The sequence below is a fragment of the Stegostoma tigrinum genome, chromosome 50 (genome assembly GCF_030684315.1).
Source record: "Stegostoma tigrinum isolate sSteTig4 chromosome 50, sSteTig4.hap1, whole genome shotgun sequence".
Taxonomy (NCBI): domain Eukaryota; kingdom Metazoa; phylum Chordata; class Chondrichthyes; order Orectolobiformes; family Stegostomatidae; genus Stegostoma; species Stegostoma tigrinum.
Window position 1 is genome coordinate 294,036 of NC_081403.1, and position 10,422 is coordinate 304,457.

The following is a 10,422-nucleotide window of genomic DNA, read 5'->3' on the forward strand; positions in this document are numbered from 1 at the left end:
CAAATTTGAGACACAAGACAGGCACCGGTTAAATATCTTCCAGATTTATTACACTCTGCGTGATCTTTTGACAGAAAGACAGCTTCCCGTTTGGAGCTCAGTCTCTGGACTCAGAGCAGTGCCTGTGATGACATCAATTACCAGGAGGCGCACACGCACAGAGACAGACGACAAATGAAGCTCAGGTCAGTAGGTGTGGGTTACAGTGGGACAGGGAGGGTTGGGGGTGACACACAGACCAGTCCATGACACAGCAAAGGCTCAACAAAAACATCACGAAGTGTGCACACTGAGAGTACAGGGAGAGGACTGAATGCTGTCCCCCCCTGATTTGGGAGTCAGGGCCAGCACGATGCCTACCACAGACGAGCAGCCGTTCAGCTGTGGGTTGGCAGGGGCCGGAGCCACAGGAGTGTTTTGGGGAGCGAGGGAGGCTGATGAGTTTGCGGAGTGGTTAGGGGGGTCAGCCAGGAGTGGCCGCACGACCTTCGAAAAGCCTGACCCTCTGTGGCGATGGCCCCCTCAGTAAGCATGGCCAGCAATGAACAGGGACTGGCCCGCAGCTGCTCCTGCCTGCTCTGTAGCAGTGTATTTCCCCTGGGCAGCCAGTCCGTTAGCCTGTTGGGGAGAGAGTGAGACACACACGTGGTCAGGTTCAGTTGCAGATCCCCAAATTCCACACCAGCCCCTCCACCGTGATTCAAACTCACTGTGGCACGCGCGCTCTCTGTCTCTCTCGCTCGCTCGCGCGCGTGCGCTCTCTCTGTCTCTCTCTCGCTCGCGCGCGCGCGCGCGCGCTCTCTCTGTCTCTCTCTCGCTCGCTCGCGCGCGCGCGCTCTCTCTGTCTCTCTCTCGCTCGCTCGCGCGCGCGCGCTCTCTCTGTCTCTCTCTCTCTCGCTCGCGCGCGCGCGCTCTCTCTGTCTCTCTCTCGCTCGCGCGCGCGCGCTCTCTCTGTCTCTCTCTCGCTCGCGCGCGCGCGCTCTCTCTGTCTCTCTCTCGCTCGCTCGCGCGCGTGCTCTCTGTCTCTCTCTCGCTTGCACGCACGCTCTCTGTCTCTCTCTCTCTCGCTCGCGCGCTCTCTGTCTCTCTCTCGCTCGCTCGCTCTGTCTCTCTCTCGCTCGCGCGCGCGCGCGCTCTGTCTCTCTCTCGCTCGCGCGCGCTCTGTCTCTCTCTCGCTCGCGCGCGCGCGCGCGCGCTCTGTCTCTCTCTCTCGCTCGCGCTCGCGCGCTCTCTGTCTCTCGCTCGCGCGCGCGCTCTGTCTCTCTCTCGCTCGCGCGCGCGCTCTGTCTCTCTCTCGCTCGCGCGCGCGCGCGCGCGCTCTGTCTCTCTCTCTCGCTCGCGCGCGCGCGCTCTGTCTCTCTCTCTCGCGCGCGCGCTCTGTCTCTCTCTCTCGCGCGCGCGCTCTCTGTCTCTCTCTCTCGCTCGCGCGCGCGCGCTCTCTGTCTCTCTATCTCGCTCGCGCGCGCGCGCGCGCTCTGTCTCTCTATCTCGCTCGCGCGCGCGCGCGCTCTCTGTCTCTCTATCTCGCGCGCGCGCGCGCTCTCTGTCTCTCTATCTCGCTCGCGCGCGCGCGCTCTCTGTCTCTCTATCTCGCTCGCGCGCGCGCGCTCTCTGTCTCTCTCTCTCGCTCGCGCGCGCGCGCTCTCTGTCTCTCTCTCTCTCTCGCACGCGCGCGCGCTCTCTGTCTCTCTCTCGCTGGCGCGCGCACGCGCTCTCTGTCTCTCGCTCGCGCGCGCGCGCTCTCTGTCTCTCTCTCGCTGGCGCGCGCACGCGCTCTCTGTCTCTCTCTCGCTCGCGCGCGCTCTCTGTCTCTCTCTCGCTGGCGCGCGCACGCTCTCTCTGTCTCTCTCTCGCTGGCGCGCGCACGCTCTCTCTGTCTCTCTCTCGCTCGCGCGCACGCTCTCTGTCTCTCTCTCGCTCGCGCGCGCGCGCTCTGTCTCTCGCTCGCTCGCGCGCGCGCGCTCTCTGTCTCTCTCTCTCTCGCTCGTGCGCTCTCTGTCTCTCTCTCGCTCGCGCGCGCGCTCTCTGTCTCTCTCTCTCTCGCTCGCGCGCGCGCTCTCTGTCTCTCTCTCTCGCGCGCGCGCGCTCTCTGTCTCTCTCTCGCTCGCGCCCGCGCTCTCTCTGTCTCTCTCTCGCTCGCGCGCGCGCTCTCTGTCTCTCTCTCTCGCTCGCGTGCGCGCTCTCTGTCTCTCTCTCTCGCTCGCGCACGTGCATACGCACATGCACTCTCTGTCTCTCTTGCACACGCAAGCAAATGCACAAGCACACAATTGTCCCATCGTGCCCAGGGATGTGTGGGTTAGGGTGGGATTGGCCAATGGGAAATCGTTCCGTAGTGCCCAGGGATATGCGGGTTAGGGTGGGATTGGCCAATGGAAATCGTCCCGTAGTGCCCAGGGATGTGCGGGTTAGGGTGGGATTGGCCGACGGGAAATTGTCCCGTAGTGCCCAGGGATGTGCGGGTTAGGGTGGGTTGGCCAATGGGAAATTGTCTGTAGTGCCCAGGGATGTGGGGGTTAGGGTGGGTTGGCCAATGGGAAATTGTCTGTAGTGCCCAGGGATGTGCGGGTTAGGGTGGGATTGGCCAATGGGAAATTGTCTGTAGTGCCCAGGGATGTGCGGGTTAGGGTGGGGTTGGCCAATGGGAAATTGTCTGTAGTGCCCAGGGATGTGCGGGTTAGGGTGGGATTGGCCAATGGGAAATTGTCCCGTAGTGCCCCGGGATGTGCGGGTTAGGGTGGGTTGGCCAATGGGAAATTGTCCCGTAGTGCCCAGGGATGTGCGGGTTAGGGTGGGATTGGCTGATGGGAAATTGTCCTGTACTGCCCAGGGATGTGCGGGTTAGGGTGGGATTGGCCAATAGGAAATTGTCCTGTAGTGCCCAGGGATGTGCGGGTTAGGGTGGGATTGGCCAATGGGATATTGTCCCGTAGTGCCCAGGGATGTGCGGGTTAGGGTGGGATTGGCCAATAGGAAATTGTCCCGTAGTGCCCAGGGATGTGCGGGTTAGGGTGGGATTGGCCAATGGGATATTGTCCCGTAGTGCCCAGGGATGTGCGGGTTAGGGTGGGATTGGCCGATGGGAAATTGTCCCGTAGTGCCCAGGGATGTGCGGGTTAGGGTGGGATTGGCCAATGGGATATTGTCCCGTAGTGCCCAGGGATGTGCGGGTTAGGGTGGGGTTGGCCAATTGGAAATTGTCCCGTAGTGCCCAGGGATGTGCGGGTTAGGGTGGGGTTGGCCAATTGGAAATTGTCCTGTAGTGCCCAGGGATGTGCGGGTTAGGTGAGTCATGGGGTATGGGTCTCGGTGGGATGCTCTTGAGGTTCGGTTTGGACTTGTTTGGCCGACAGGGGCTGTTTCTACACTGTAGCGATTTTATGATTAACCCAAACAGGATCGAGGGGCTGATTGCCCTCCTGCTGCCCCTCCCCGTTTGCAGGACAACAGTGAGCTTTAAGAATCCCATACCGCGCTCCCCCTCCTCCCTTAATGTGACCGGGTGAGACTGACCTCAGCTCGCTTGATAAACTCTGCCTCAGCTGCTTTGGTTTGCTCCTTCTTCCCAGACCAGGCCTTCAGAGCGGAGGCCTGCAGGGCACGTCCATATGAGAAGGTCAGAGCCCATGGTTTGTGCAGGGGACACTTGTTGATGGCGTTCAGGTTGATGGAAGCTTCCTCCTCGCTCTGACCTCCAGACAGGAAGGTGATACCTGGGAACAGAAAGAGGGAGAGTTCAGCAGGTACAGCTCCCTCTACGTCGCCATGACTGCATATCCTTCTATTGCATGTTCTACCCACTGTCAGCATCGAGCGCTCCCAGGGACAGGGACACTACGGAGCTCTGTCTACATCACCCCAACAGTGTAACTTTCTCTCTCTTCCCCCCCCCACTTTATACGCAGTGGCAGCTCCCTCTACATCACCCCAACAGTGTAACCCCCTCCCCCCCCCATTTTATACCCAGTGTCAGCTCCCTCTCCCTCCCCGCCACTTTATACCCAGTGTCAGCTCCCTCTACATCACCCCGACAGTGTAACCCTCTCTCCCCCCACCCCGACTTTATACTGAGTGTAACTCCCTCTGCATCACCCCGACAGTGTAACCCTCTCTCCCCCCCCCGACTTTATACTGAGTGTAACTCCCTCTGCATCACCCCGACAGTGTAACCCTCTCTCCCCCCCCCCGACTTTATACTGAGTGTAACTCCCTCTGCATCACCCCGACAGTGTAACCCTCTCTCCCCCCCCGACTTTATACCCAGTGTAACTCCCTCTGCATCACCCCGATAGTGTAACCCTCTCTCCCCCCCCGACTTTATACTGAGTGTAACTCCCTCTGCATCACCCCGATAGTGTAACCCTCTCTCCCCCCCCGACTTTATACTGAGTGTAACTCCCTCTGCATCATCCCGACAGTGTAACCCTCTCCCCCCCCCCGACTTTATACTGAGTGTAACTCCCTCTGCATCACCCCGATAGCGTAACCCTCTCTTTCCCCCCGCCCCCGACTTTATACCCAGTGTAACTCCCTCTGCATCATCCCGACAGTGTAACCTCCCCTCTCCAGTGTCAGGATTCGATTGGATGTGGGATGTGAAAGTGTGAGAGGGAGGTGGTCTCTGTGGGGGTGGGAGGGGGATGTCTGTTTCAGGGTACAGGGCCTCTGCCTCTCACCTGGTACTGCAGGGGGTACTGTGCGTCTCAGGGCGGTCACTGTGGCCATAGCAATTTCCTCAGAGCTGTACTTCTGTGTGCAGGAGTGCCCGGGGGTCACCATGTTGGGTTTGAGCAGGGTTCCTTCAAGGTAAATGTGGTGGTCGCTCAGAGCCTTGTAAACAGCAGCTAGCACCTTTTCAGAAAGGACAGCAGTGTGAGAGAGAGAGAAACATCAGACAGAACAGCTCGCACCACATCACACACAGGCCGTAGGAGGGAGGGGCTGAATGGCCTCCTGTCCCTGTGTAACAGGCTGGAGGAGGGTGGGGCTGAATGGCCTCCTGTCTCTGTGTAACAGGCTGGAGGAGAGAGGGGCTGAATGGCCTCCTGTCCCTGTGTAACAGGCTGGCAGATGGACCAAATGGCCTGCTGTAACAGACGTACCTTCTCTGTGACGTGCTGGCATCGTTTTAGATCATGGGCACCGTCAGGGAGGATCTCTGGCTCCACAATAGGAACAATGCAGTTCTGAGAAAGAGCAGAGTGTTAGGGACTGTAACAAACCCCCTGGCCCCCTCAGACTCCCTGTCTCTCGCTCTCTGTGCCCCACTGTCTCTCTCTCCATCTCTCTGTCTCTCTGTGCCCCACTGTCTCACTCTCCAGCTCTCTCTGTCTCTCACTCTCTCTCTGTCTCACTCTCTCTCTCTCTGTCTCACTCTCTCTCTTTCTCTGTCTCTCTCACTCTCTCTCTGTCTCACTCTGTGCCCCACTGTCTCACTCTCCATCTCTCTCTCTCTCTCTCTCTGTCTCACTCTGTCTCACTCTGTCTCACTCTCCAGCTCGCGCTCTCTCTCACTCTCTTTGCCCCACTGTCTCACTCTCCAGCTCTCTCTCTCTGTCTCTCTCACTCTCTCTCTCTGTCTGTCTCTCTCTCTCTCTCTGTCTCTCACTCTCTCTCTCTGTCTCACTCACTCTCTCTGTCTCACTCACTCTCTCTGTCTCACTCACTCTCTCTCTCTGTCTCTCTCACTCTCTCTGTCTCACTCTCTGTGCCCCACTGACTCACTCTCCATCTCTCTCGCTCTCACTCTATGCCCCAGTGTCTCACTCTCCAGCTCTCTCTCTGTCTCACTCTGTCTCTGTCTGCCCCACTCTCACTCTCCAGCTCTCTCTGTCTGACTCTCTGTGCCCCACTGTCTCACTCTCCATCCCTCCCTCTCTCTCACTGTCTGTGCCCCAGTGTCTCGCTCTCCAGCTCTCTCTCTCTGTCTCACTCTGTCTCTCTCTGCCCCACTCTCACTCTCCAGCTCTCTCTCTCTCTGCCGCTAATCTGTCTCTATCTCTCTTTCCCTCCATCCATCTCTCTCTGCCTCTGTCTCTCTTTCCCTCCATCCATCTCTCTCTGCCTCTGTCTCTGTTTTTGTCACACATTGCCCCCACCCCCCCACACATTAACACCCCGACACACTAACACCCCCTCGTACACTCCCTACCCCTTGTGTACATCACCCCCACGGCTTTGCACCCTCAGCCTCGCACACTGTGCCACGCCCCCCACCTGCTGGCAGATGCTGGCATATCGAGCCAGGACATTGGCATTCTCCATGATGGCGAGGGCAGACGGGGTGGTGTCAGTAATCTTCAGGACACAACGCCACTTGGCAAAGTCAGCCCCATCCTTTTTGTACTGGGCACAGCGTTCATTCAGCCCGTCCAGACCTGGGTGTGGGGGGAGAAAGAAAGCAGTGAGACCCCCAGGACCCTGTACCCTGGGGACGCCCCCCATCCCCTATCACCCAGTACAGGGCACAGCGTTCGTTCGGCCTGTCCAGACCTGGGTGTGGGGGGGAGAAAGAGAGCAGTGAGATCCCCAAGACCCTGTATCCCGGGGATACCCCCCATCCCCTATACGCCAGTACAGGGCACAGCGTTCGCTCAGCCTGTCCAGACCTGGGTGTGGTGGAGGGAGAAAGAGAGCAGTGAGACCCCTAGGACCCTGTACCCCGGGGACACCCCCTATCCCCTATCCCCCAGTACTGGGCACAGCGTTCATTCAGCCCGTCCAGACCTGGGTGTTGGGAGAGAAAGAGAGCAGTGAGACCCCCAGGACCCTGTACCCTGGGGATACCGCCAATCCCCTATCCCCCAGTACTGGGCACAGCGTTCGTTCAGCCCATCCAGACCTGGGTGTGGGGGGGGGGGAGAAAGAGAGCAGTGAGACCCCCAGGACCCTGTACCCTGGGGATACCGCCCATCCCCTATCCCCCAGTACTGGGCACAGCGTTCGTTCAGCCCATCCAGACCTGGGTGTGGGGGGGGGAGAAAGAGAGCAGTGAGACCCCCAGGACCCTGTACCCTGGGGATACCGCCCATCCCCTGTCCCCCAGTACTGGGCACAGCGTTCGTTCAGCCCATCCAGACCTGGTGTGGGGGGGGAGAAAGAGAGCAGTGAGACCCCCAGGACCCTGTACCCTGGGGATACCGCCCATCCCCTATCCCCCAGTACTGGGCACAGCGTTCGTTCAGCCCATCCAGACCTGGGTGTGGGGGGGAGAAAGAGAGCAGTGAGACCCCCAGGACCCTGTACCCTGGGGATACTGCCCATCCCCTATCCCCCAGTACTGGGCACAGCATTCGTTCAGCCCATCCAGACCTGGGTGTGGGGGGGAGAAAGAGAGCAGTGAGACCCCCAGGACCCTGTATCCCGGGGATACCCCCCATCCCCTATCACCCAGTACAGGGCACAGCGTTCGTTCGGCCTGTCCAGACCTGGGTGTGGGGGGGAGAAAGAGAGCAGTGAGACCCCCAGGACCCTGTATCCCGGGGATACCCCCCATCCCCCAGCACTCTGTACCCCGGGGATACCGCCCATCCCCTATCCCCCAGAACTGGGCACAGCGTTCGTTCAGCCCGTCCAGACCTGGGTGTGGGGGGGAGAAAGAGAGCAGTGAGACCCCCAGGACCCTGTATCCTGGGAATACCCCCCATCCCCCACCACTCTGTAGTCCGGGAACACTCCCCCTCCCCCACTACTCTATACTCTGGGACCTCCTTCCCCCCCCCCCCCCCCATCCTCACCACACCGTACCCCTGGGAACACTCGCCCCACATCCCCCACCACTCTGTAGTCCGGGAACACTCCCCCTCCCCCATCCCATTCCTCAGCACTCTATACCCCGGGGACACTCTTTCTTCCCCCCCCCACCACTCTGTACCCTGGGGACACACTTCCCCCCTCCCCGCCCCAACCACTCTATACCCTGGGGACACACTCCCCATCCCCCACCACTCTATACCCCGGGGACACTCCCCCCCCCCCACCCCATTCCTCAGCACTCTATACCCGGGGGACACTCTTTCTCCCCCCCCCCCAACCACTCTATACCCCGGGGACACTCTTTCTCCCCCCCCCCCCACCACTCTATACCCCGGGGACACTCTTTCTCCCCCCCCCCACCACTCTGTACCCTGGGACACACTTCCCCCCTGCCCGCCCCAACCACTCTATACCCCGGGGACACACTCCCCCCCCCCCCCCCCCACCCCATTCCTCAGCACTCTGTACCCCAGGGAATGTCTGTGCCCTGCCCTGTTTCCTCCCCCCCCCCCCCGGGAGAGAGGGTGCTATGCGGGGATCCTGTGCCCTGGTTAGTGCTGATGCCTGGTGGGGACTGGGGCCCTGACCGAGGGATACAGCAGGGACCCTGCCATGATCATCTCCAAACACCACCACCACCTGACGCCCCCCCCCCCCACCCCACCCCCCCCCACCACCATCACTGTGCCTCCTCCCTTACCCTGAGTAGTTGTCTCTCCACTGGTTCCTGCAAGAGGAACTACGCCCAGGTCAACCTGCGGGAGAGGACACAGAAAGGGAGAGTGAGCTGGCAGAACAAACATCAAAATGGACTGCAAGAGCTTCTGTACAAATGTGAACAGAACCAGACCAGTGAAGAAAAACGTCAGTCCCTCAGGTGAATCCCTAACAGACAGCAGAGCAGTCGAACGAATACGGATCTGTTTCCCCTAAAGAAGGCACCAAATAATCTTCAGGAAATGCTCAGGGACAGAGCCGAGGAGGAACTGAAGGAAATACACATCCGTCTGCAAACGGTTTTGGGGAAACTGGGATTGAAACAGGGCCTGACACTCCCTCAGGGGATGACCCAAGAAGCGGGGGGGTGTAAAACTGATGGCCGTTCACCCCACCCTCTCGTCACCCGACAATGACAAACTCACCCCCATCTGCAGGGAAATCGCCTGATGAGCAGCTGGGCGGTGCCCCTGTAGCTGAATAGGCCATCATGTATGCAGGGTTATTTGTCGCCTTTGGCGGGTGGTGGGAGACGGTGTGCTTGATGGGTGGTGGGCAGGGTGATGTGGAGGGCTGATGCCAGGCCTTGCTGTGCACACTCACCTTGATGCCAGGAATGATGCCCTTATCCTTGATGAGCTTCACAAAAGTGGAGCCATCGTCGGTCTTTTGGTACAGGGTCTCGTGGAAGAAGATGATGCCCCCGATGTACTCCTTGACCTTCTCAGTCCCCTGGAAGAGGATCTGACGGTAATATCGGCGATGCTCCTCTGTGTTGTCTACACCGATACTCGACATCCTCTTCGCCATGCTCCCTGAGGGGGACGGGGAGGGGAAACACAGGGGTTACACATAACGGAGGGTCAGCGCCGAGGGAGCCCCCGCACCGTCAGAGGGGTCAGCGCCGAAGGAGCCCCCGCACCGTCGGAGGGGTCAGCGCCGAAGGAGCCCCCGCACCGTCGGAGGGGTCAGCGCCGAAGGAGCCCCCGCACCGTCGGAGGGGTCAGCGCCGAAGGAGCCCCCGCACCGTCGGAGGGGTCAGCGCCGAAGGAGCCCCCGCACCGTCGGAGGGGTCAGCGCCGAAGGAGCCCCCGCACCGTCGGAGGGGTCAGCGCCGAAGGAGCCCCCGCACCGTCGGAGGGGTCAGCGCCGAAGGAGCCCCCGCACCGTCGGAGGGGTCAGCGCCGAAGGAGCCCCCGCACCGTCGGAGGGGTCAGCGCCGAAGGAGCCCCCGCACCGTCGCAGGGGTCAGCGCCGAAGGAGCCCCCGCACCGTCGGAGGGGTCAGCGCCGAGGGAGCCCCCGCACCGTCGGAGGGGTCAGCGCCGAGGGAGCCCCCGCACCGTCGGAGGGGTCAGCGCCGAGGGAGCCCCCGCACCGTCGGAGGGGTCAGCGCCGAAGGAGCCCCCGCACCGTCGCAGGGGTCAGCGCCGAAGGAGCCCCCGCACCGTCGCAGGGGTCAGCGCCGAAGGAGCCCCCGCACCGTCGGAGGGGTCAGCGCCCCGAGCTGGGTGTTGCTGTGTGCAGGATCCCCGTGGGGACAGGACCTTACCAGTGGATTCATCAGCAGCGAGGATCCCCTTTCCCGGGGCGACGATCCTCTGGGCAATGCTGGAGAGCTCCTTCTTCTGCTCGGTGGTGAGGGCTGGGTGTTGGTGAGGCATCTTCGCTCAGATCTGTAACATACACACAGCTCCTGGTCAGCCTAAAGCTCAAAGCAAACATTCCCCTGTGTGTCTGTGTGATCATGTCTGTCCACAACACTCCTGAGATCTTTGCTCCTGTCTGATTCCAGCCTCTCCACTCCTTCCCAAATTCCCAATTCCCATTGCTCTGTTATTGGTGTTTGCAGCTCAGGAACCACCTTCCTTAGACATTTCCTCCCCACCCCCCGGGAACTGCCCCTCACACTCTGTGTTTCGGGTAAACGCAGAGTTAAGAAGGGGGCTGA

The 10,422-nt window shown here is 60.7% G+C and overlaps 1 protein-coding gene across 1 annotated transcript; it reads right to left on the bottom strand.

Moving 5' to 3' along the window:
• Nucleotides 1–459: 459 nt before the first annotated feature.
• LOC125450166 (fructose-bisphosphate aldolase A-like) lies at nt 460–10,171 on the bottom strand. Its single transcript, XM_059643257.1, has 8 exons — nt 10,024–10,171; nt 9,076–9,287; nt 8,456–8,510; nt 6,217–6,377; nt 5,103–5,186; nt 4,677–4,851; nt 3,514–3,713; nt 460–618 (listed from the first exon to the last, which is right to left on the bottom strand). The coding sequence occupies exons 1-8, from the start codon at nt 10,133–10,135 to the stop codon at nt 523–525; spliced, it is 1,095 nt and encodes a 364-aa protein (XP_059499240.1). The 5' UTR covers nt 10,136–10,171; the 3' UTR covers nt 460–522.
• Between the last annotated feature and the right edge of the window lie 251 nt (nt 10,172–10,422).